At 57.7% G+C, this 25,345-nt stretch overlaps 3 protein-coding genes and 1 pseudogene across 8 annotated transcripts in view; 2 read left to right on the top strand and 2 right to left on the bottom strand.

The window, feature by feature from the left end:
• The window catches only part of LOC127474832 (zinc finger protein 345-like), a 61,028-nt gene extending 56,005 nt beyond the window's left edge, over positions 1-5,023 (top strand). Inside the window, exon 3 of the mRNA XM_051796135.1 lies at positions 4,487-5,023. Within this exon, the coding sequence (XP_051652095.1) occupies positions 4,487-4,883 (397 nt within the window). The 3' untranslated portion in view covers positions 4,884-5,023. The remainder of the gene's footprint in view (positions 1-4,486) is intronic.
• LOC127474815 (zinc finger protein 208-like) overlaps positions 1-25,345 on the bottom strand; it is a 1,262,639-nt pseudogene that overhangs the window by 137,846 nt on the left and 1,099,448 nt on the right.
• The window catches only part of LOC127474909 (zinc finger protein with KRAB and SCAN domains 1-like), an 81,606-nt gene that overhangs the window by 18,234 nt on the left and 38,027 nt on the right, over positions 1-25,345 (top strand). For 2 of the 6 annotated variants that reach the window (XM_051796238.1, XM_051796237.1), the window contains one exon: positions 13,123-13,201. The exons of 1 other annotated variant lie outside the window; for it this stretch is intronic. In XM_051796238.1, coding sequence (XP_051652198.1) covers positions 13,150-13,201 — 52 coding nt within the window. In that variant the 5' untranslated portion in view covers positions 13,123-13,149. Of the gene's footprint in view, positions 1-2,898; positions 3,051-3,293; positions 3,871-13,122; positions 13,202-25,345 lie in introns of those variants that run through there. 3 more of the 6 variants (XM_051796234.1, XM_051796235.1, XM_051796233.1) reach the window with 3 other exon arrangements.
• LOC127474928 (basic proline-rich protein-like) lies at positions 6,400-7,104 on the bottom strand. Its single transcript, XM_051796258.1, has 2 exons — positions 6,532-7,104; positions 6,400-6,434 (listed from the first exon to the last, which is right to left on the bottom strand). The coding sequence occupies exons 1-2, from the start codon at positions 7,060-7,062 to the stop codon at positions 6,426-6,428; spliced, it is 540 nt and encodes a 179-aa protein (XP_051652218.1). The 5' UTR covers positions 7,063-7,104; the 3' UTR covers positions 6,400-6,425.

Raw genomic sequence — 25,345 nt, 5'->3', positions numbered from 1 at the left:
CCACTGCCCAGAGATGCCCTGGGGCAGCTCCAGTGCCCAAGTGGGACAAGTGGCCCGGGGTGTGTGGGAGCCGTTTGGAGCAGGAGCTGGTGGGCAGGAAGGGCCCATCTGGGGAGGGTCAGGGAATCCCCCCCGCAGCCCTGCTGCCCAGGCTGAGGAGGGTCCTCTCCAGCCCCAGCACACCGGGTGCCCTCGGGGGCTGCGCTGCCGGGGCTGTTCCCGGCACTGACTGGGGAATCTCCCGGGGTGCCCCGCGCGAGGCGGGGGCGGGGCGGAGGGCGGGCAGGGGGCGTGGCCGCGCGCTGATTGGCTGCGGCGGGGGTGTCCCCGCCCGAAGCGCGCGAAGGGCGCCATCTTTGGCGCGTGGAGGATTCGGGGGCGGCGGCCCCGGGAAAAGCTGCGCTGGGGTGTGTGAGCTGGGGGGGTCTGCGGGGGGAGCGGGGTCTGGGGATCCCCTCGGGGGCTGCGGGGAGCGCGGCTGGGGGTGGGAAGGCTGGAAGGCTCGGGAGGCTTTACCACGGGGGAGTTCGGGGGTTCCCGAGGAGATTTTGAGGGGTCCCTGAGGGGGTTCGGTGTCCTGAGGGGACTCGAGGGGGGGAGGTTGAAAGGCCCTGAAGGGGTCTGGGAGTCCCTGAAGGAGTTTTGGTTTCTGGGGAGACTGGGGGGTCCCAAGTGGGCTTGGGGGATCTCTGAAGAGGTTTGAGGCTCCTAGGTGAGTTTTGTGGGGACGTTTGCAGCAGTTTTTGTGGTCTCTAGGTGTTTCCAGACGGCTTTGAGTCTCCCTTAGAGGGACTGCGGGGATCCCTGAATGGGCTTGGGGGGTTCCAGGTGTGTTTTGCGAATCACTGAAAGGCTTTAGGGGAGTCTGCGGGGGGGATAAGGTCTCTTATGGGAGTTGGGGGGTCCTTGGGGAGGCTTCGATGGGTCTTGGGGTGGATTTCTGAGAGGATTTCAGGGGTTTTGAAGGGATTTTTTGGAGTCCCCGACAGCCCAGCAGTGAACGTGGCGGGGAGGGGGGATGTTTTTAGTGTCAGAGGGTCCAGGGGGGCCTCCTGGGGTGAGATGGAAGGTTGGGGACATCAGGGATGGGTTTTGGGGACAGTGGGGTGGGGTATGGGGACAGTGGAATTAAGGGGAATTATGGCCATGGAGAGGCCCTGGGGACATTGGAGAGACCAGGGGGGTCTCAGGGTGTTAAGGGGGGAAATTAGGGACACCAAGAAAGACTTGGGAACCCCAAGGGGGGTCTCAGGACTCAGCTGCTCATGGTGCTGCCTCTCCTCTTTCCCCCTAGACATCATTAACCCCCCCCAAATGTCTCCCAAGCCCCATTTTCCTTTTAATCCTTTCCCCCTACAGATCCCTTTGACCTCCCAAGACCCCTTTTAACTCCCCTAAATGCACCCAAAGCACCCCAAAACCCCCCAAATTCTAATCAAGACCCCCCCCAGATCCCTCTAAATCTCCCCCCCCCCTCAAATCCTTTCCAACCCCCTCAAAGAGGGATCACCTGGCACCCTGGGACTGGAACACAGTGGGCTGTACTGGGGGCACTGGGCTGTACTGGGAGGGCACTGGGGGGGGCTCAGGTGTCCCAGGACAAGGTGGCCCAGCTCCAGGAGAGATCTGGGGAGCAGTGAGGAGGTACTGGTCTGTACTGGTCTGTCCTGATTTGTGCCCCCAATCCCCAAAGCCCCTCCCCAGCTCCCCCAGGACCCTCCCACACCCCAAAGCCCCCCAGGCCCCTGACTTGGTCCTGCTGCCCCTTGAGCATCTGCAGCTGCTGCAGAACCAGGCATTTCATCAGCAAATGTGCAGGTGACCCCAAGCTGGGGGTGTGTTGATGTGCTGGAAGGCAGGAGGGCTCTGCAGAGGGACCTGGCCCAGCTGGATCCATGGGCTGATTGCAAGGGGATGAGGTTCCAGCAGGCCAAGGGCCGGGTCCTGCCCTTTGGCCACAAGAAGCCCCGTCAGCCCCCCGGGCTGGGGCCAGAGTGTCTGGAGAGCAGGCAGGCAGAAAGGGAGCTGGGAGTGGGGATGGACAGGGAGCTGAAGAGGAGGCAGAGTGTGGCCAGGTGGCCAAGAGGGCTAATGGCTGGTGGCCTGTGTGAGGAAGAGTGTGTCAGCAGGAGCAGGGAAGTGATTGTTGGGCTGGAGTGAGCGCTGGTGAGGCCACCCCTGGAGTGCTGTGTCCAGCTCTGGGCCCCTGAGTTGAGGAAGGCCCTGGAGGGGCTGGAGCAGGTGCAGAGAAGAGCAGCGAGGCTGGGGAAGGGAGTGGAGCACAAGTGTTGTGAGGAGAGGCTGAGGGAGCTGGGGGTGTTGAGGCTGGAGAAGAGGAGGCTCAGGGGAGACCTCCTGACTGTCTGCAAGTCCCTGCCAGGAGGTTGGAGCCAGGTGGGAGTGGGGCTGTTCTGCCAGGAAGCAGCAGTAGGACAAGAGGGCTGGATCTTGAGCTGTGCCAGGGGAGGTTTAGGTTGGATATTGGGAAGCAATTTTTTGCTGAGAGAGTCATCAGGCCTTGGAATGGGCTGGGCAGGGAGGGGGTGGAGTCAGCGTCCCTGGAGGTGTTGAAGGTGAGAGTGGATGTGGCCTCAGTGCCATGGTCTGGGAAGCACAGCGGGGTTGGATCCAGGGTTGGACTTGATGATCTCGGAGGTCTTTTCCAACCCAGCTGATTCTGGGATTCTGTGATTGCCATTCCTGTGGCAGCACATGCTTGAGGCTCCATCCCCAGGGTGATAGAGATGTCTGTCCATATCTATCTCGAAGGTTAGTCTGTAAATGTGTGGTGTTAGAAAAGCAGGCTGAGTTCTGGTATGGTTGTAGAAGGAGAAAGAAGCCCAGAGGCCAGTGCAAGCAGGCAGCCCTCAGCTTGCACCTGATGTCCCCTCCCTGCAGGTTCCTGTCCTTGAGCCCAGGCCCTGAGGTGAGGCTGAGAATAAGTGCAAGGCAGAGGTGCTGCTGAGGAAGGAGAGCCCCGTGGTGGGGAAGACAAGAAGCTGTGAGTGCCCATCCCCGAGCAGGTGCTGTGTCCATCCCCTGTGTGCCAGGTGAGCTGGGGCTTTGCTGCAGAGCTGCGGGCGCTGATTTGAGCGTCTCCAAGTGCTGAGATGGTGGGCACCCAGGAACACAAACTGTGCCTGGCCACGGAGCCTGCAAGGAGGAGCAGAGACAGCCCTGGCAGTGTGGGGGCCCAGGTTGTGCCTGTGCCTTCCCCTGCAGGCCCTGGCTGTCCCTGCTGGGCCCCTGTCCATCCCTCCCTCAGGTCCCTGCACACCTACTCTCCAGAGCTTGACTCCCTGCAGACTTTGCAGTGAAATCTGTGCTGGCAGCTGCATCCTGAGCCTGAGCGCAGTTTGTATCCCTGAGTGCTGATCCATCCTGGGGACCCAAGGGATCCTCTGCCATTCCATCTATGCAGCAGGAGTCACCCTCCTGCCCTTGACTCCCTGCAGAGGAACAAGTGCCATGTCTCATTTTGGGAGAAGCCAGATGCTGCCCCTGGGCCATCAGAAGTGGTGCTGAAGCCTCTTTCAGCCCAGCCCTGGGTGCAGTTTTCTCATCCCCTCACTGAGTTCCCGCTCCCCCAGCCGGCACTGACCAACCAGGGCGTTTGGCACCCGTGGTTTGGTGGTTTGGAGAAACAGCCTTAAACTGGCAGGGGGCCAGATAACCTCGTGGAACAGCCCTGGAACGTTTTAAATGACACTACATTAATACAGCTTTTGATTAGAATATAGCAACTCAATCAAGTGCTCATGAAATGACCTCACTTCCATCATCCTCCCAATTAAACACATTTTTTTGGGCTGAATCTGCTTAAATCTCAGTGGTTTGGGTTTTTCTGGACTGAATCTTGGTGTTTTGGAGGTTTTTATGGACAGAGGATGCCCGGTGAGCTCTAGAGATGGACTTGGGCAGGAGGAACCCCCAAGCCAACACGCTTAGCCCTTGTTTTCCCCCCATCAGGATTTGTCCTTCCCAAAGCTTGGGCGGATGGAGGAGGAGGCTGCGAGGAAGAGGAAGATGCCTTGGGCCCCCCAGGCAGGTGAGGAGGAAGTCAGTGTCCCTTTGGGCGGGTGTTGTGCTGGCTCTGTCAGCCCAGCATGGCCCCGGCTGCAGGACAACCCCGCTGGCGCCGCCGTCCTGCCGGGGCCGGAGTTGGGGGGATGTCCTTGGCCTTCCCTGTGGGCCGGAGGCAAATCCCCTGCCTGTCCTTCTTGCTTCCTGCCCCAGGCCCCGAGCTAAGGAGGGAGAGCCCGGAGGACAAATCCCCCCGTGAGACCCTGGTGGGAGAGGCCGTTTTGAAGGGCTCCCCGGCGCAGGAAGGCAGCGGGGAGGAAAAGGGCCGGAGATCCCCCCACAGGAGGGGCTCCAAAGCCAGCCCAGGGTGCTCTGAGGAGGAAAGAGCCAGCCTGTGCCAGGGAAGCGGCTGGAGCTTGAGGGGGAGCTCTGAGCTGGTGGTCCCTGAGCAGCTTCCCAGCAGGGAGAAGCCCTTCAGATGCTTGGAATGTGGGAAGAGCTTCAGGAAGAGCTCTGACTTCCTCACTCACCAGCACATCCACAGTGGGGCACGGCCCTACAAGTGTAGGGAATGTGGGAAGAGCTTCAGGCACAGCTCCCACCTAAACCGACATCAGCGCATCCACACTGGAGAACGGCCCTACAAGTGCTTGGAATGTGGGAAGAGGTTTCAGACCAGCGGCAATACGGATGAGAGGCCCTTCCGCTGCACCGACTGCGGGAAGGGCTTCAATCGGAACTGCACCCTTGTCACCCACCGGCGCATCCACACAGGGGAGAGACCCTACAAGTGTGGGGAGTGTGGGAAGAGCTTCACCCAGAGCTCTACCTTGACCAAACACCAACGGACCCACCAGTAAGGGAAGCCCCACCAGTGCCCCGACTGCAGGAAGAGCTTCGGCCGCTGCTTCCACCCCGAATGAAGCCCCTGATGGGGAGGCAACCCCTGGAGTCCAGTGACTGTCAGTCCATCCCTTTTGACCACAAAGGGCCAGTCCCCTTTCCCAGAGGCAGGTTCTGTCAACAGAACCCTTCTTGGGGGGTGTGTGGAGATTCCTGTCTTGGCTGGGGCCCCCCCCAGGGTCACTCCTGGAGGTTGAGAGCAGAGATCCCCACACCAGCGTTGGTCTGGGGGAGTTCCATCCCTCTCTAATTAAGAATTTCTCGTTTTGTGGCAGCTTGAGTAGAATTGCTTCAACAATTGCTTTAGTGTAGAGCACTGTCCTATCTTATCCTGTACTCCTGGTAGTTTTAGTGTATATATTGTGCACTAAGTAATTCTGATGAAGATCTTTTGTCTGATCATTTGTATCCCTAAATAAATTCCTTTTTATCAATAGATCTGATTTGCCATCAATAAAACCTAGGGGACCAAAGTGATTCAGTCACACTTCTGTAATTCCTCTAAACTGAAACTGTTGGCATGATCCAAGGTTGAGATTGGATCCAGCAGCCCCCAGCACCGTACAGTAAGTTGGGAGCTCAGAGGGGCCACCCCCCTTTCCCAGCCCTCCTGTGCCCAAAGGCTCCCATGGGACCGTTTATCCCACCACACTACCCCTGCTCTTTTACCCTTCTCCCTGTTCCTCCCAGTTTTTCATAGTCCACTCAATCCCCAGCTCCAATTAGGATCACTCTGGGGGTCCCAATCCCCATTTTTCTCCCCTCTCTCACCCCTTCCACATCATCTCCCCACTCCCCAGCCCTCTCATGCTCAATTTGGGGGTCCCACCCTCCTCTTTCCCCACTCTCCAGACCTCTCCCACTTATTTCCCATCATTCTCAATGGTCCCCCCCTCCACTTTTGGGGGGTCTCACTCCCCTCCCACTCAGTTTGGGGTTCCACTACCCCTTTATCTCCTCTAACCCCCCCTTTTCCCACCGACCTCCCCCTTACCACCCCCCGCTCACCCGAGAGCTCCTCGCCTGCAGCCGGGGGGGCTCCCAGCACCACCAGTGCCCAGAGAAGTCCCCCCAGAAAAGGGGTTGGGTGGGGTCCTGGGTGGGCTTTGAGTGTGTTTGGGGGTCCTCGGGGAGCTCTAAGAAGGTTTTGAGGGGTTCCCAGCACCTTTTGGGATGAGCTGGGTGCCTACTGAGGGGCAGGTGCCCTCCCAAAGCCCCCCCAGAGTGGGTTTACGCAGGGGGAAACAGGGGAGTCCCTATTCCCGATCCATCCTGGAGCCAGTTCTGCCCCCCCCAAACTCGGCTCCACCCCTCGTTATCCACCCCCCCTCCACCACTGCCCCCCAATAACCAGGACTGGGGAGAACTGGGAAGCTTTCCTGGGATCAGGAGTGGCAGCAGGGGAGGGGGGGACACACGACCCCCCAAAATCCTCACAGGGACAGGAGGAGTCCAGGCTGGGCCCGAGGCCCCGGGGAGGGGCTGCGGCCGCCGCCGGCTCAGGAGCTCTGTGGGGAGAGAAAAGGGGGTGACAGCGGGGTGGGGGGTCCCCGGGGGGGCACAGACGCTCTGGGGGGACACACGACCCCCTGGGACCCCCCTCACCTTCTGGCGCAGGTAGAAGCCGAGCCCCAGCGCCAGGGAGACGAAGGCCAAGAGGAAGCCCCCGGCCCCTCCTTGGCAGCAATTGCTCAGGCTGATGGAGCCCGGCAGGGCCGGGGCCGCCGGCGGTGTCCGATCCCGGCAGGAAGCGGGGAGGGCCCCGGGGAGCGGCGGCGGCGGGCGGGGCCCTGGGGGAGCCGCCCCGAGGGGTCCCCGCCGCCCGGGGCACTGAAGGAGCCGCCCCGGGACGGGCCCTGGCGGGGGTCGCCAGAGAGGGGGGCGAGCTGGGAACAGAATCAGCTCCGGAGAATAAACCGAGGGAAACCAAAGGGCCGCGCCGGGGGAGTCTCCGCCGCCCCGGAGCTGAAAGAGCTGCCCCGCGGGACGAGCGAGGAGGGGCGGCGGGGAAACAGTCGCCCGGGGTGTGGCGAGGGAGGCGGGAATGGGATAAAAGAGAGAGAATAGAGGGAGAAATCGCTTTGTTACCCCCGCCCCAACTCCCTTTTGTATACAGATAAAAGCAGGGATCAACATGTGCTTCCCTTCCCCCTTTTCCCCTCAGGGGAACTGAAAACAAAAAAGAAAACCAGGACAAAGAGAGAGAGAAAAGCCAACTCTGGAAAACTATTTGGTCTTAGATAAGTTGTGCTGCCAAAGGAAACTCTGACTCCAGAGGTGCCCCAGGGTGGCAGAGCCCCCACCCTGCACACTCACACCCTTCAGCTCAACATTGGGGTTTTCCCTCCCTGGCACTGCCCAGTCCAGCCCCTCCCTGGTCCCCCCATCTCCCTGCCCCTGCCCCAGCCCAGCAGAGCAGCACACTCAGGTCTGGCCCTGCAGCAGGACATGGAGGCCATGGAGCTCAGGGACAGGCCCTGTGGGGCTGCAATGCTCAGCACATCATCAGCTCAGGCAGCTCCTGCAGCCCCAGGGCCAGCCCCGCTCCCCAGCACAGCAGCAGAGAATCGGCCCCGGGCTCCTCAGGCCCCATTTGCCATCTCCAGAGGCACTGGCCACCACCAGCACCAGCTGGAGCAGCCTCAGCCCCTCAGCCCCCACAGTGGCACTCTGAGGGCAGCACACGGACTCCAGGGAGAAACCAGCAAGGCAAGGACCCTCTGGAGAGTCTGCTCCTTGGCCTTGTTCTTGAGAGCCCTGGAGAAGAAGAGCTGAGGCTTCAGGCTGTGCCTGGAGCAAATGGAGCCCCTTGTGTGGTGGAAAGAGTGCAGTGGAGCCCAGCTCATGCCAGCAGTGCCATGGCCACAGGACTGACCCAGCCCAGCCCAGGGACCAAGGCCCAGAGCACTGAGGCCTCACTGAGGCCCAGAAGGGGAGGGTGGCAGGAGAAAAAGAGCAGCTCTCAACAGGCCAAATGCTGCTGCTCCCTGGCACTGCTGCTGGGCTGGGACTCTGTTTCCCTGCCCCTCTGCACACAGGCACTGCCCTGCCAGACTCATCAGAGGTCTCAGAAGACTGAACTCACAAAAACGAGTCACTGAAGGATCCTTGACTTTGTTTCAATGCATTCCTCATTTACCCAGACTCTGGGTCAAATTCAAGATGTAGACAGTGACCCAGACATGGGATGAATAATCAATATTCACTGTACACAACTTTATCCCAGGAGAAAAACCACACGAAAACCCTGACCCAGCACCACAACAACCTGAGCAGGCAGGCTGGAACAAGGAGTCCCATTCTGATGCAATGGAAGAGAAAACAGGCCCTTTGTGCCTTCAGAAAAGCATCCAGGCTATGTTTTTGGTAAACAGTCGGGCCTTGGATTTGCCTAGTTCCTTTTACAGATTTTAATCATCTTTGGGGGCGCTCCATAGGTGGGTTAACAGAGTTTTGGGTATAAGGTCTTGTTAAGGTTAAAAAATATCCTGTGGATTGTTAATAATGTTGTAATGTAAGCTTGCACCATAGAGGGGATCCCTAGTTACTTATTTTAGCATAAAATCTCTTATTTAATATAAGTTGGCCTATTGGGGAAGAGGGAGTCATAAGGAAGTTTAGATTTTTTAGGTGAGGAGCTTTGACGCATTCTTTAATGGTGGCTGCTTGAAGGCCCACAGTTAAGTTGTAATTGAATTTATCCGCTAGGGGAGAGTGTACTCTTTTTTAAAGGAGCTGTACCTCCTTTAAATAGCCCTTAATTCGCTTCATGTGGGTTGAGTGTAGTCCTGGGAGGTGAATTAAGAGGGAACTAAGATTCATTTCATAGGCAACCAGCTATCACCCAGCTCGATTGGCTTTTCACCACTACTAACGAGTCTTCCCACTCTTTTGCAACAGAGACGGGTTTGCTCAGTAGATAGCTGCTCGTGAGTAACTCGCTTGGGTTTCGGGGAAGCAAGCTTAAATTGGCGTTTTGCTTGGGTAGTTCTCGCTAAATCATGATGCAAAAGGTACAAGGGTTGGTCTTTGCTATTTATTGCTTGGGTTGTCATTACTATTTCATCCTTCCCTTACGGTACATGATCTCTATTGCGTCTTGAGTTTACCTTTCTATCGCCTATACTAGGTTGAGTAGGAGAATGTTTTGATTTAATGGGTAGTATTAACTTAGTTTCTATGTAATCTGGTAGAAGAGCTAGAGTTAGGCTTCAAGGCGATCTGATATGGGACAGATATCTTTCAGGTGTAAGCTGAATGCTTTAGTTATAGCTACGCCTTGGTAGACTAAGTGCACCTTCCGGTACACTTACCTTGTTACGACTTGCCTCATCTCTAGCTTGAGGGTTTATTATAAATAAAATTGATCTTAACCAAGAACTACCCATCAACGTGCTAATAGCAACCAGACCCAATATAATTGATTAATGAACCTAGCTAGGATCTCTTCTCTAAAACTTCCAGGGGTTTCCACCCCTTGGGGTCTACCACTTTTCTTAGCCTCTGGGGGAAAACAAAGTCCAAACCACTACAGCGCCACATCCTAAACGCAGGAACACATTCAAGGTCAATGTCCTATTTTAGACCTTTTCAGCAGCTGTGATATTGTGATAATCACACTTAAAATATTCCTCTAGAAAGAGTAAATTAGCCCTTTTCACTAGAAGGATTATTATGATGAAGAACAAATCTGAATAGGAACAAATTCAGATTTCTTTTTTTGTTTGTTGGTTGTTGGTTTTTTCAGCAATGCAAAAAGTTGCTGTCCCTAACTGGGATGGCTTTTCTACCCAAGAATTAAAAAGAAAACCCCAAAGTTCACTATATTCTGCACTTATATTACCTTTGGGTTTTTTTGGTTTTTTTTGGAGGCCTCCTCTATGTAAAAATACCTTCCTTAAAATGCATTTATGCTTTCTGTAACAACCAAACCATTCCAGCTGACATACCCTTCTATCCCCAATACTGCAGGGAAATGTAATATCCCACTGAAGCAGAAGGGAAAGAAGAAAATTGAGCATCAGCAGCTCTTCCTAAGCAAGATCAGGGGTTTAGCTCCATCTAACTGAGGGATGAGATGTGTCCCTCAGTGGGTCTCTTCCCACTCCCCCACCAGCCCTTCTACCCGACTGCAAGCTCAAAGTTCTAAAAAGAGAAGAAGAAGCTGGAGTGTCAATATTTCCCCAGTGCAGACCCCAATAATCTTTGCTGGGAGCTGACAGGAATTGCTGTTCCACTGCCCTGGGATATCCTGGCTTGAGGCGAGAGCGCAGCCCCGCCCAGAGCCCCCAACCCCTCTGAGAGCTTTTGTAGGGTCTGTTTGTCCATGTCCGTGTGGCAGAGGCTCCCCCGACACCTGCCCTGGAGTTGGTCCAGCTGCTGGACCAAACAAGGCATTGTCCAGCCTGCCTTCCCCCAGCCCCGACCGCCCCAGCCCATCTTCCATCGCTCTGCTTCCTTTTCCTGCCCCTGCTCCCCCTCCGCTCCCTTCCCTCTGGCATTTTTATTAGGAATGTTCTTACTGTTCTCACTGTCCGAGCATGAGCTGATCCCCAGGGGAGCCTGTGGAATGTAACCCCTCAAGCACTAAATTCCTTCCCCTGTGCCAAAGACACAGGTTTGTTGTTGCTGATTGTTTTGATCTGAGTATAAATCTTCCTTGAAAGTACAACTGATAGAAAACAGTGTAAAAAAAAGGGAAATGGAAATAATAAGAAAAAAAACAAAGTAAAAAAAGAGAGAAAAAAGAGAAAAAGGAGAAAAAAAGAGAAAAAAAAAAGAAGAAAAAACAGGAAAAAATGAGACAAAAAGAAAGAAAAAAGAAAAAAGAGAAAAAAGAAAAAAGAGACAGAAAAAAGGGAAGAAAAGAAAGAAGAAAGAAAAAAGAAAGAAAAAAAGAGAAAATAAAAGAAGACAGAAAAACAAAAAAAAGTCCCATCCTTCCCGCCGCAAGGACTACAACTCCCACAATGCCCCGCGCAGGCGGGGGGCGGGCAGGGGCCGTGACCGCGCGCTGATTGGCTGCGGGGCGGGTCTGTAAAGGCGGAGGGCGCGCGGAGCGAGCGCCATTTTGGCCTCGTGGTCGGGAGTGAGGAGGACTCGCCTGCGGTCGCTGCACTTCGCTGGGTGAGTTGGCGGGGGGGCGGCGAGAGCGGGGTCTGGGGATCCCCTCGGGGGCTGCGGGGAGCGCGGGTGTGGGTGGAAAGGCTGGAGGGCTCGGAGGGGTCTAGTGGGGGGGTTCGGGGATTGCCAGGGACGTTGTGAGGGGTCCCTGAGGGGGTTCGGTGTCCTGAGGGGTCTCAGGGGGGAGATTGAAGGTCCATGAAGGGGTTTGGGGGTCTCTAAATGGGTTTTGGTTTCTGAGAAGATTTGAGGTATCCTAGGTGGGCTTTGAGAGTCTGTGAGGAGGTTTAGGAGTCTTCGGGGGCTTTGCAGGGATCTTTTAGGCAGTTTTGGGGTCTCTACGGGGTTTAGTGGGTCTCAGACAGTTTTGAAGGTCCCCGAAGGGGATTGTGGGGTCCCTGAATGGGTTTGGGGGGTCCCAGATGGGTTTTACGGGTCACTGAGAGGGTTTGGGGGGTGCTGGGGAGGGATGAGATCTCTGAGGGGATTTGAGGGGACCTTGAGAAGGTTTTGATGGGTCAAAGGGGGATTTCAGGGGTTTTGAGAGGATTTTAGGGTGTCCCATAAAGCCCAGCAGTGGGGCTCAGGGGATCCCCCAGCCCCCAGGGGAGGGGTCCTAGGGATGCCCCCCAAAATCCGGGGGGGAGATGTACCACATCCAGGTAAGGGGATCCCAGTGCCCCCAGTATATCCCAGTGACCTCCCAGTGACCCTCAGTATGGCCCAGTAACCCCCTCAGTGACCAGCCAGTGTGTCCCAGTGACCTCCCACTGCCCCCCAGTATGGCCCAGTGATCCTGCAGTGAGCACCCAGTAACCCCCAGTATGGCCCAGTAACCTGCCAGTGTCCCTCCATGTATCTTGGTAATCCCCCAGTAAGTCCCCAGTTCTCTTCCAGTGCCCCCCAGTGTGCCCCAGTTTACCTCCAGTCCCTCCCAGTACCCTCCCAGTGTCCCTCAGTAACCCCCCAGTCCTCCCAATGCCCTCTGGTTCCCCCCAGTGTGTCCCAATGTGTCCCAGTAATCACCCAGTGCCCCACAAAGCCCCCCAACTGTCCCCAGATGCCCTTGGCCTTTCTATGGGAGGGGGAGCATTTTTGGGGTCAGAGGATCCAGAGAAGAGCAGCGAGGCTGGGGAAGGGAGTGGAGCACAAGTGGTGTGAGGAGAGGCTGAGGGAGCTGGGGGTGTTGAGGCTGGAGAAGAGGAGGCTCAGGGGAGACCTCCTGACTGTCTGCAAGTCCCTGCCAGGAGGTTGGAGCCAGGTGGGGCTGGGGCTGTTCTGCCAGGAAGCAGCAGTAGGACAAGAGGGCTGGGTCTTGAGCTGTGCCAGGGGAGGTTTAGGGTGGATATTGGGAAGCAATTTTGTACAGAGAGAAGGGAAAAGAGCGGGTGGGTCACCCCCAAAGGGAGCTGGGGGAAGCCGGGGTTTGGGGGCCTGATGGGAAAGGGGTGGGAGGGGGGGGCTGAGGGGAGTGGGGAGAGCGGGAGCGGGGTTGCCGTGGGGGTGCCTCAGTGTCCCCATGCCTTGATCCCTGGAGAGCGAGGGAGGCTGGAGAGAGGGAGGAGCTTCGAGAGCCCTGAGAGCCTGGAGAGGGGGGGCACGGAGAAGGGGAAGCCTGGACAGTGGGGACCCCTGGGATCCCCTAAGACAACAAAGTGGAGAACCTGGAGAGGGGGAATTTCTTTGAATGCAGCATCCCGAAGGCGAGAATCAGAGGAGAAGGGAGCCTTGGGACACCCAACACTCCCAACATCCCAGACAGGGGAGACTCTCTGAACCCTAGAGGGGGGAAACCAGAGAAGGGGAAATCTTAGGAGAATTTTTTTGGGCTAATCTTCATATTTTAGAGTATTTTTAGGTGAATCTCAGCTTTTCAGTTTGGGAGGGCAGGAGTCTTCTCACTATTTCTTACAGGCTTTTGCCTGAATCTCGATGATTTGGGGTTTTCTGGGCTGAGTCTTGGTGTTTGGGAGGTTTTTATGGTCACAGGATGCTCAGCGAGCTCTAGAGATGGACTTGGGCAGGAGGAACCCCCAAGCCAACGTGCTCAGCCCTTGTTTTCCCCCCCATCAGGATTTGTCCTTCCCAAAGCTTGGGCGGATGGAGGAGGAGGCTGCGAGGAAGAGGAAGATGCCTTGGGCCCCCCAGGCAGGTGAGGAGGAAGTCAGTGTCCCTTTGGGCGGGTGTTGTGCTGGCTCTGTCAGCCCAGCATGGCCCCGGCTGCAGGACAACCCCGCTGGCGCCGCCGTCCTGCCGGGGCCGGAGTTGGGGGGATGTCCTTGGCCTTCCCTGTGGGTCGGAGGCAAATCCCCTGCCTGTCCTTCTTGCTTCCTGCCCCAGGCCCCGAGCTGAGGACGGAGAGCCCGGAGGACAAATCCCCCCGTGAGACCCTGGTGGGAGAGGCCGTTTTGAAGGGCTCCCCGGTGCAGGAAGGCAGCGGGGAGGAAAAGGGCCGGAGATCCCCCCGCAGGAGGGGCTCCAAAGCCAGCCCAGGGTGCTCTGAGGAGGAAAGAGTCAGCCTGTGCCAGGAAGGCGGCCAGAGCTTGAGGGGGAGCTCTGACCTGGTGGTCCCTGAGCAGCCTCCCAGTAGGGAGAAGCCCTTCAGATGCTTGGAATGTGGGAAGAGGTTCAGGAAGAGCACAGACCTACTCAGACACCAGCACATTCACACTGGGGAACGTCCCTACCTATGTGGGGAATGTGGGAAGAGCTTCAGTGACAGCTCCACCCTTCGCAAACACCAACTCATCCACACTGGGGAACGGCCATACACGTGTGGGGAATGTGGGAAGAGGTTTCAGACCAGCGGGAATCTCGTCAGGCATGAGCGGACGCACACGGATGAGAGGCCCTTCCGCTGCACCGACTGCGGGAAGGGCTTTAACCAGAACTGCAACCTCATCACCCACCGGCGCATCCACACCGGGGAGAGGCCCTACAAGTGTGGGGAGTGTGGGAAGAGCTTCACCCAGAGCTCTACCTTGACCCAACACCAACGGACCCACCAGTAAGGGAAGCCCCACCAGTGCCCCGACTGCAGGAAGAGCTTCGGCCGCTGCTTCCACCCCGAATGAAGCCCCTGATGGTGAGGCAACCCCTGGAGTCCAGTGACTGTCACTCCATCCCTTTTGACCACAAAGGGCCAGTCCCCTTTCCCAGGGGCAGGTTCTGACAACAGAACCCTTCTGAAGGGTGTGTGGAGATTCCTGTCTTGGCTGGGGCCCCCCCCAGGGTCACTCCTGGAGGTTGAGAGCAGAGATCTCCCCACCAGCGTTGGTCTGGGGGAGTTCCATCTGTCTCTAATTAAAAATTTCTCGTTTTGTGGCAGCTTGAGTAGAATTGCTTCAACAATTGCTTTAGTGTAGAGCACTGTCCTATCTTATCCTGTACTCCTGGTAGTTTTAGTGTATATATTGTGCACTAAGTAATTCTGATGAAGATCTTTTGTCTGATCATTTGTATCCCTAAATAAATTCCTTTTTATCAATAGATCTGATTTACCATCAATAAAACCTAGGGGACCAAAGTGATTCAGTCACACTTCTGTAATTCCTCTAAACTGAAACTGTTGGCATGATCCAAGGTTGAGATTGGATCCAGCAGCCCCCAGCACCGTACAGTAAGTTGGGAGCTCAGAGGGGCCACCCCCCTTTCCCAGCCCTCCTGTGCCCAAAGGCTCCCATGGGACCGTTTATCCCACCACACTACCCCTGCTCTTTTACCCTTCTCCCTGTTCCTCCCAGTTTTTCATAGTCCACTCAATCCCCAGCCCCAATTAGGATCACTCTGGGGGTCCCAATCCCCATTTTTCCCCCCTCTCTCACCCCTTCCACATCATCTCCCCACTCCCCAGCCCTCTCATGCTCAGTTTGGGGGTCCCACCCTCCTCTTTCCCCACTCTCCTGACCTCTCCCACTTATTTCCCATCATTCTCAATGGTCCCCCCCTCCACTTTTGAGGGGTCTCACTCCCCTCCCACTCAGTTTGGGGTCCCACTACCCCTTTATCCCCCCTAACCCCCCCTTTTCCCACTGACCTCCCCCTTCCCACCCCCCGCTCACCTAAGAACTCCTCGCCCAAAGCAGCTGGGGGGGCTCCCAGCACCACCAGTGCCCAGAGAAGTCCCCCCAGAGAAGGGGTTGGGTGAGGTCCTGGGTGGGCTTTGAGTGTGTTTGGGGGTTCTCGGGGAGCTCTAAGAAGGTTTTGAGGGGTTCCCAGCACCTTTTGGGATGAGCTGGGTGCCTACTGAGGGGCAGGTGCACTCCCAAAGCCCCCCCAGAGTGGGTTTACATGGGGGGAAACAGGGGAGTCCCTATTCCCGATCCATCCTGGAGCCAGTTCTGCCCCCCCCAAACTCTGCTCCACCCCTTGGGATTCCCCCAAGCCCCTCCCCCACTGCCCCGCAATAACCAGGACTGGGGAGAACTGGGAAGCTTTCCTGGGATCAGGAGTGGCAGCAGGGGAGGGGGGGACACACGACCCCCCAAAATCCTCACAGGGACAGGAGGGGTCCAGGCTGGGCCCGAGGTCCCGGGGAGGGGCTGCGGCCGCCGCCGGCTCAGGAGCTCTGTGGGGAGAGAAAAGGGGGTGACAGCGGGGTGGGGGGTCCCCGGGGGGGCACAGACGCTCTGGGGGGACACACGACCCCCTGGGACCCCCCTCACCTTCTGGCGCAGGTAGAAACCGAGCCCCAGCGCCAGGGAGACGAAGGCCAAGAGGAAGCCCCCGGCCCCTCCTTGGCAGCAATTGCTCAGGCTGATGGAGCCCGGCAGGGCCGGGGCCGCCGGCGGTGTCCGATCCCGGAAGGAAGCGGGGAGGCCCTGGTGGTGTCTGACAAAAATAAATCAAGGCAGATCTCTCTCTTTCTTTTACCCCCGGGCAGTGACCATCAAGAGCTGTCCCTGCTTCGCAGCAGAAGCTCCACACAGAGTTCAAGAAAGTCTTTGGATGAATCTGCTCTAGGAAAGTTGGCCTTGGGCTTTTATGCTTTGTCACTGATGGATCTCAGTCACATATTCCCAGGCCAGTGAGCAGCTGATCTGTCAAACTCTGCTTCCAAAAGCAGGATGTGTGTTGGAAGGTTGGGGAACCAGGCTGGGTTTGGCACAATTCAACACTAAACCAACCCCTTGGCACCAACAGTAACTCACCACAGAGAGCTTGCATTGCTTGCATTCTCCCATCAGATTCTTTTCCAGGTAGAACATCCTGCTACAAGGGGTCTGTTACCACCCACCCCAGAAAGGGGGGGGTAACCCAGATTCTTAATAATAAATCCCTTGGGGTGGATTAGAGTGAAATGAGACCAAATAATTGGTGTATGAAAACATATAAGTAGGGTTTATTTTTGAACAATTTTATTTCAAAGGTAAACAGGTATGTTGCCATTTTGGGTGTTATCATCTCTATCTCTCATCTACAGCAATATGGCATAAAGAGAACCTTTAGGGAAAATGCATACGGGAAAGGCAGGATAAGGGTGAGGGAGAGTAAGGGAAAGCAAAGCTGAGAGTGGGAAGATGTCTGTGGTCACCACCCACGGGGTCCAGCGATGGAACTTGGGAGTTGCAGGTCCAATGTCTGTCAGTTGAAGTGGTGGCCTTGATCTGTTGGGGGTGGGGGAGGGAAGCCCCCACACTCCAAGAAGTTATGAGTTATTATATCCATGGATGGTGTCCCGGGCCGTGCCTCGAGCCTCCAAGGTCTGCTGGGCCTGCGCAGAGTTCCCGTGAGGGGCCTGGTAAACACGGCTCTTCTCGCCTTTTCAGGGCTTGACACCTTCAGCAGCACTGGCAGGGGGGATGGGTCCAGCTGCCTCTTCCCAGCCTGCAAAAGTGCCCTGGCAATCCTAGAATGCATAAATCATTGTGGCAGTTTGAGACCCTCAAAAATCCAATTTCCAAGTCCTAGCCCCCCCCCCCAGTTTGTTTCAGTGTGAGAAGGTTTTCAGACAAAACATAGCTCAGTATGGGGGGAAGGGAATTATATTACAGTTTATTACTTACACAAATAAATACTATAATACATTATATACACAATTCTAACTATCTCTCCTATGGAAAAGCAATATATTTACATTAGATCAAATCCTTCCTTTCCCTCCAATAAAAGTTCTGAGGGGAAGATGAAAAGATCCTATCCACTTTCAGAGCAGCAGTGTCTCTCCTCTTCAAGGCAGCAGTCATAGCTGGATTTGTCGTAGCTGGAAAATCTCTCTCTCTCTCCATTACAACACAGGGGGCTTCTCTCACCCCTCAGCCCTTCAGCTCCAGCTGAAGGTCTCTCTCCCGTGGACTGCGAAAGCAGGGACAAGGCTCACCTCTCCACAGTCATATCACGGGGTACTGGGCACCCCTGACAGTCCCTTCCTCAGGGGATTCAAGTTCCTCCTGAGTCAGAACATTTAGGACTTTCAGTTCAGTTTTTGCCCCAAGCGTTCTAGCAGAGCTCCTTTGCTCCGTCTCAAACTGTCAGCATGGCGAAGGGGGGCAGGAAGGCCTCTTCCCCCCTCCACATTCCTCCTGGCTGTCCTGGTCCAGCTCCAGGACATCTCTGAGCTTCTCAACTTCTCTCTCTCTCTCTCTCTCTAGTTGCTGCTGCATTTCAGGACCCCCTTCAGGTGGAAGTCCACCCCCTCCTCCCAAGAGGGGTCTCAAAGGGTTTGGAGAAATAAAACCAGGCTCACCCCAAACAGTCTCTGCTGAGCCTGGTGCTCTGTCTCTCCGTCAGGCATCTCTGTGTCTCTCAGCTTGGCTCTGTGCCACCTCACTCCTGCTGACTGTCTTCTTGGCTCTCAGCCACAGCTCTCTGTTCGGTGCTGTCTCTGCCGCCGCTCCTGCTGCCCACTCACAGTGGAGAAAAACTCCCTCGGCTCTTGGCCACAGTACTCGGCCCAGTTTAACACTGTTCCGAGTTTCTACAGCCCCAGCCGGGGGGCTGGGGGGTCTTGGCCCCCAGCGGGGCTCCCTGGCCCCTCTCTCTCCTCATGGTCTCAGACCATGGCTGCTGCTCTTCTTTCAGCTACGTAATCTCTTATTTTCTGGTCTGTTGTGATATGTTTAATTTTGCAGGGGTGCTGATTGGGTCAACACCAAGAATACCACCTCCTGGGGTTAACCACTTTTCAACTCCAGGGGAAAACCCTTTTTAACCCAGGACAGTCATGAACCATTTCAATCTCTGACACTCCTCACCTTGGCCAGTCAGTTCTTGGGAACAGCCCTGGCAGCCCAGCCCCCAGGGGCACAGGATGTGCTGTGGGCTGGAGAGGACCCTCCTCAGCCTGGGCAGCAGGGCTGCAGGGGGGGATTCCCTGCCCCTCCCCATATGGGCCCTTCCTGCCCACCAGCTCCTGCTCCAAAGGGCTCCCACACACCCCGGGCCACTTGTCCCACTTGGGCACTGGAGCTGCCCCAGGGCATCTCTGGGCAGTGGCCAGCTCTGGGACTGCTCTGGCAAGTCATGGCCTGAAGCCACGAGTGTGGAATTTAGGAAATAGTTGAAATCTCTGCAGAACAGAACTCTTGGTGACTGCTGAAGGCTTCATGAACAGCACTGCCACATCTTTTCTTTTTTTTAAATTCATCAATTTTTTGTAGGTGAACACCAGGACTATGAGACTTGGAAAGAGCAGCTTTAGACACGGGTCCGCTGCAGCAGCGAATTCCGGGATTGAGCAAAGCAGAAAAACAACGACCACTTGCGTTATTTATTGTAGGGGTTGCCCCCCCTGAGCTGTGTATTTTTCCTGACCCACGGGGGTCCTGGGGGTCAGCCATGATGTTGCCTGAAAGCTGGGACTGCTCAGGGCTGGAGCTCAGCCCCAGCACAGCCTCTCCCAAAGAAGGACAGGGCAGAGGGGCTCTGGGCTGTGGGCAGAGAGGGCCAGCTGGGCTGGCAGGCAGCTCCAGGGCACCTCTGGGGCTGTCAGAGAGGGGCTGTTCCTGGGCCCTTTGGGCTTCTGGGAGCTTCTTTGGTCTGATTCTGTAGAAGAGACACAGAACTGAGGCAAGAGCAGCAGGACTACAGCTCCTGGCCCCTCAGATGGACCAATGCGGTTGCTCAGCTGGGCTGTGCCAGCAGATGACAGCTCTCGGCACGCTGAGGATCCCGGCCCTTCCAGCTGGATCCCCCTGGGTGCCATCCTCCCCCTTCAGCCCTAAACCCCCCCAGGACTCCACCAGCCTGGCAGGGTCACTCAACCACCCCTGGGGCAGCTCGAGGTGCTGCGCAGGGGCCTGGGGTGTGGCAAAGGCCTTGGGGGGGCTCCTAGCAGCCTGGTGCTGGAAGAGCTGTTGAGTGGGGAAAAGCTCTTGCTGGTCAGTGGGAGAAAGAGAAAAGGTGACAAAAGCCATGGTTTCTTTTAAGCTTGAGCAAACGTTATGCATTTACTGTGACTGAAGGGCTCTGAGGCCAGGCTCTGCAGTGTAGGGACAGGAAAGGGATGTCCTGGGGGCACGCAGGGCTGTCTGAACATGGGGTTCCTTGGGATGTTCCGAGGAGACATGAGAGTAAAGTGGGGCCTGGAGATACCCTGAGGGCAACTGGGCAGCAAGGGCTGAGGCAGGCCTGTGTCCCCAGGGACACCCTGCCTGTTCCTGCCTGCGTGGTGGCTCCCTGGGACCCATTGCTGGGGGCAGGTACCATGTCAACAAGCACTGGGACCTGTGGCTAGCGGCTGACAGCGTGTCACAGAGGGGCCCTTTGTGACACCCACTGCAGCAGGTGTGCTCAGCACGACTGTGGCCCACGGTGGGTCAGTGTCCGTCAGGACGGCGACCGGACAGGAGAGGAGTGCGGCGCTGGCGAGAAGCCCCCAACTGCAGTCCACATCTTGTCCACGACCCTTGGTGGCCCCGTGGGAACTTCGTGTTTTGCTGAGGCATTTTGCCGAAGCATTTTTGCCTGAGGCATTTGGGCCGAGGTCTTTTGGCTGAGGCGCTTTGCCTGAGGTGCTTTGCCTTGGCCTTTGGGCTGAGGCGCTTTGCTGAGGCCTTTTGGCTGAGGCACTTTGCCTTGGCCTTTGGGCTGAGGCACTTTGCCTTGGCCTTTTGGCTGAGGCCTTTTGCCTTGGCCTTTTGGCTGAGGCCTTTTGCTGAGGCCTTTTGGTTGAGGCACTTTGCCTTGGCCTTTCGGCTGAGGTGCTTTGCCTTGACCTTTTGGTTGAGGCCTTTTGGTTGAGGCCTTTTGCTGAGGCCTTTTTCCTGAGGCGCTTTGCCTGAGGCGATTTGGCCACAGCATTTTTCCCGAGGGTGTTCGACTCCACCATTCGGACGCCCTCCGTAGGCAGGCTCCCCTGTGTTCTTTGATTCACAGGATGGAGAGGAGACCCCCCGCCTGCCCCAGGCAGGCCTGGATGGAAGACAGCTCTTCCCAGGAGAGCCGCTCTCCAGGTCTGCAACTTCCATCCTCCTGTGAGGTGACCACCATGCAGCCCCTCAAGCTGGGTGAGTGAGGGGCCCTGTGGGGCTGGGCAGGGCTGGTGCCCACCACCACACCCTGTAGCACACCGGGATCCCACTTTCCTGGCCAGCTGACAGTGGGGGTCCTGGGGGTCAGCCATGATGTTGCCTGAAAGCTGGGACTGCTCAGGGCTGGAGCGTGGCCCCAGCACAGCCTCTCCCAAAGAAGGACAGGGCAGAGGGGCTCTGGGCTGTGGGCAGCGAGGGCCAGCTGGGCTGGCAGGAGGCAGCTGTGCTGTGGGAGCCTGGGCCTTTCCTGCCTGTCTGCCATTGCCTTCCTCAGCCCGGGGCACTGGGGCTTTCCCAGGCATGGCAGCTCCTCTGCCAGGCACCCTCCAGCCAGGAGCTGCAAGGGAAGGCTGTGCCAAGGCAGTGGGCAGAGAGCTGGGTGGAGGGCAGATATCCTTTGCTCCCTCCTCTCGCTGGACCCTCTGCAGCTCTCCCTGCTCTTTCTCCCCTTAGATGCCAGCTGGTTGCCCATCTACAAGGAGGAGCAGGAAGCTGTTGATTCCATCCTGGCCTTTGTCACCAACCCCAACAAGGTAACTGTGGCCAGCTGGAGGGCGGCTGTGCTGCTGTCTGCTGGCAGGGGCTGTGCTGCCAGGCTGCTGGAGGGGTGCTGGCAGGGCAGGGCTGCTTCTCCTGCAGGGCACTGCACCCCCAGTGCTGCGGTCCCGCTGGCTGTGTCCGCCCACTCACAGTCCATGTTTGTGTCTCTGTCCCCTGGCTGGCAGGAGGAGAGAGACAAGGCCACATTTCTTCAGAGCATCTCCGTGCTGTGCCGAAGCGCCCTGAAGCATGGCCTGACCCAGGGCCTGGATCTGTTCTGTGACATGTACCAGCTGGCAGAGAACATCAAGGTGAGGGCACTCTGGGCAATGTGGCGAAGGGAGCAAAGCCCCCTGGCACGGGCAGCCTGTGTGGACAGCACTTGTGTGGGTCAGGGACTGGAGGCCCTGGGTGCTGGCAGCTGCCAGGTGCCATCCCGGTTGTGCTCTGCAGGCGCTGCTGGAAGAAGAACCAAGGGACCAGTTGTGCACAGACCTTCGGTATCTTTCCATGCTGGCTCTGGAGAAATTGAGGTACCTGCCCATCTGTCGTGGGCCCCCTGGCCCAGAGGTCCGATGCCACCCACACGAGTCGTCGAGGGGCTGCTCCCAGCACCCATGTGCAACCAGTGTCCTGCCCTCTCCCTGCAGCTTGGTGGACACAGCGCTGGAGGGCAAAGCCAAAAGCCTCCTCCGTGAGTGTTTCTCAAGTGTCTTCTGGCTGCCTGCAGAGAAGGAAATGCCAAAAGAGGACCTTGCCCTCTACATCAAGGTAAGTGCTGGCTAAGCTCCAAGGGCCTCCAGCCCCTCTGGCCTGCTCCCTGGCTAGCCCATGCTGCCACAGGAGCAGGGATCCCAGGTAGGGCAGGGTACTTCCCCCCTCGTACCTCTGTCCCCTTCCCGTGGGCCTGGCCGCATCCCGTGCCACAGGCTGCTCTGCCCTCGCAGATTGTCTATGCCCATGTCTCTCCTGGGAAAGTGTGGGCATCCTCCTTCTCCTCCGGTGGCATGGGGGGTTCAGATGGCTCTCCTGGGGCTGGGAGGAACAGCAGAATGACTGCCATTGCTCTCTGTGTTCCTTGCAGACCCTGAACTCCATGGACAGCATGCTGAGGACAATGGTGCTCAGCTTTCCTGCCTCTCAAGTCAGCGAGGAGCTGCAGGGCATCTTGGAGGTCTGGCACAAGCAAAAAGGGGGGGAGTCCCAGGGCTGTTCCTCACCCTGGAGGGGAGGGTTTGCCCACTGCTGGCTGAGTGGTGCCCAGAGCAGTGCTGAACAGGCAGAGTGCCCTGCAGGGAGGGTGCCCACCTCCTGTGGGGAAGCAGGGGCAGGCCCCAGGCTCTTGTGGAGCACAGGGGCTGCAGAGGGTGGCACCTGCCCTCCTCCTTGGCCATGAGGTTGGATCTGGACCTTTGTGCCTGACCTGGGGCAGACACCCCACTGCAGGCTTTGCTGGAGGGGAGAGGAAGCCTTGAGGGATGGGGCGAGTGCGGCCCAGCAGTGGAGCTGTGCTGCTGCTGGTGTTGGAGTCTGCTCCCAGGGCTCACCCGCTGTTTCTCTTGTCCCAGCTGCTGCTGGACTTCACCAGATGCAAGGGAGAGGCTGTGAGGGAGAGGGCCATGGCAAGGATCGATGTGCTGGCCTGTGTGCTGTCCGACTATTCCACTCTGCAGGTAAGGACCAGGCCCCCTCCAGCCAGGCCATGCCCCCATCCCTGCTGCTCTCCAGGCCAGGGCTGCTGCCCACATGGCTGCTCTGAGAGACAGGGACGCAGGGCTCTGCAAAACCTGATCTCCCCAGGAATCCAGCCCTGGGCAGACTCTCGAAAGGGGGGCTTTGGCACCACCTTTGTGCCCTCAGCCCTTCTGTTCATGCCTCCCTCATCCAGGCCCATGCCAACGTCAGAAGAGGCACTGCTGGACCTGTCTGCTCTGGGGAGATCCAACTCCCACTCCTAGGAAAGCTGCTGGGGCATCTCATCCTTTTCCGGTTCTCTGAGGAGCAGACAAGCTGTGCAGCTTTCCATGCTCTTTTTGCCCTGGCTGAGTTCATCTGTAAGTAAAATAGGCAGAGCAGTGCTGGGCTTCATCTACTCTGCACACAGACATCTCCTGAGAGATCTGCTTCCTGACCCCCTTTGCCCCTCCCAGCTGCTTCCCAGAGCTTCCCAGCTGCCCCTTTGCTGCAGAGCCTGGACGCTCTGCTCAAGGCCAGGATCTGTTTGCTGCTGCTCTCCTTCCTCCCCTTCCTTTCAGGATTTTGCAGCCTGCTGGTTTGTGGGCCCCACAGCCAAAGTCCCTCTTGACTTCCCTGTCCCAAAGCCACGTCTTCCCTGGTGGGGAAGAGCAGATCCCCCACCCTGGCTGGTCCCTCCAGTGCCTGTAGCAAGAAGCTGTTCCTGATGCCCTCCCAAAATCCTGGACTGCTCCTGTCCTGCCCCCTTGCCAGCAGATGCCAGGAGGTTTGATGAGCTGGCTGGCAAAGCTGCTCTGCCTTCCTGACTCTTGTGTGTTGGCCCTGGTGTTTAGTTGAATCCAGGCTAAAGGACAGAGCAGGCCAAGTCCACCGGAAAGCTGTGACCACCTCCGTGCTGTGTTCTCTGAGCCCCAGGGACTGTGCCAAGGTAAGGAGCTGTGCCCTTGCTGGGACTCCTGTCCGTGGCACCAGCAGGGCACTGCTGTGAGCCAAAGGACCCTGCAGCAGTGGGGCTGGCGTGCCCTCAGCTCTCTGGGGAGAGGGTTCCTGCCATCCTTGAGCAGGGATAGCACGAGGGCTGCACTCCAGTGGCCCAGCAGCAGCTTCAGCCCCAGCAGGAGCTCCAGTGCTCCTGGCCACCAGCAAGTCCCTGGTTCTTGGTGGGGCCAGCAGCCTGTGCCCATGAGCCCTCCGCCCCCAGCAGGAGGGCCCTCTCTGCTCATCCTCTGCCATGCAGGGACTGCAGGCACTGCTGCCAGCTTTGCTGTGGGCACTGCTGTCAGCAGTGGTGGGCACGTCTGGCCAGGGCCGCTCGAGCTGCTCAGCCAAGCAGCACCATCAGGGCACTCAGCGCAACGTGTCTTCCTTCCTTGCTGCCATAGGCCTTTGGAAAATACCTGCAGTCCCACGAGAGGACGGATGTCATCATCGTGGCCATCGAGGCGTTGGGAGATGCCAGCATCCTCGACCAGCAGGTGCCCAGCAGCCTGCTGGATGTGGCCTTGGAGGACCCGGACGTCTGGCTGACAGATGTAAGTGGGCTGTGGCTGCATTGTCGTGCCCTTCAGCCCTCTTGGGCCTTGTTCCTCCCTGCATCCCTCCCTCCCAAGCACAGGTGACTCGGGCCCCCCAAGCCACCTCAAGGCAGCAGAGAGGAATGGGAAGGGCAACTGAGCACATGGCTGCACTCCGGGGGCAGTGCCATCCTCACCTGTATTCCTTGCAGGCACCCAAGACAGTCAGCAGCATCCTTGAGAGCCTGCCATACTGCAGCACACAGGCAGCGTGGGAGAAAGCGGAGTCACTGCTTCGCCTGATGACCAACCTGTACCCCATCACAGTGGTCATCCTCCTGTGCAAGGCGGCTCTTCAAGGAGACAGGTACTGGCCCTGATGGCCTTGAGGGTGGGCTTGTTCCCTGTGGGGAGAGGGACCCCGAGACTCTCTGGCTGCCAGAGCCAAGGAATGCTGCAGGACAGCCTGCAGAGTCAGGCCCTCCATCCCCCCACGCTTTCCAGCCCTGCTTCACAGCAGCCAAAGCTGGCCCAGCCAGCCCAGAGCCAGCACGGTGCTCCAGCCCCACGGGGAACACGCCCTCAGCCCCGTCCTGCCCGCGCGGGCAGGGCCCCCAGAGACGCGCAGCCAGGGCTCCAAGGGGCAGGTTCTGGGGGGCTGCTCCAGGCCACAGCCCTGTGGCTGAGGCAGCCCTGCTGACAGTGCTCTGCCTTCTCTGCCTTCCAGCACTGCGCCGGAGCTGTGGGAGCTGATGTCCTCCATGCCGGAGACACTGGCCAAGATCTTGGAGGGCTTTGCCAACCTGCTGCACAGACAGTGCTTCCGCTGCTCCGCAGAAGGCCCCCGCACCCAGCCCATGGCTGTGAGTGACCACCAAAGGCCCTGGTCCCCTCCCACCAGCCCTGCAGGCTCTGCTGGCCCCTCATGGCTCTGTTTGCTCCTGCAGTCATCCTCCAGGAAGGCTGAGTGGGAGGAGTTGGCTGAGGAGCCCGACCTCGAGAGCCATCAGGGCTGTCCAAACGTGAGGACGGCCAGGCTGCTGCTGGAAGGGCTCGTCGGGCTGTCGCAGAGAGCCG

Source organism: Manacus candei, unplaced genomic scaffold, assembly GCF_025592945.1.
Source record: "Manacus candei isolate 608988 ecotype Guabito, Panama unplaced genomic scaffold, ASM2559294v1 h1tg000045l, whole genome shotgun sequence".
NCBI classification, from domain to species: Eukaryota; Metazoa; Chordata; class Aves; order Passeriformes; family Pipridae; genus Manacus; species Manacus candei.
The sequence above is the reverse complement of the archived record's forward strand: the minus strand, read 5'-3'. Positions and strand labels throughout refer to the sequence as shown.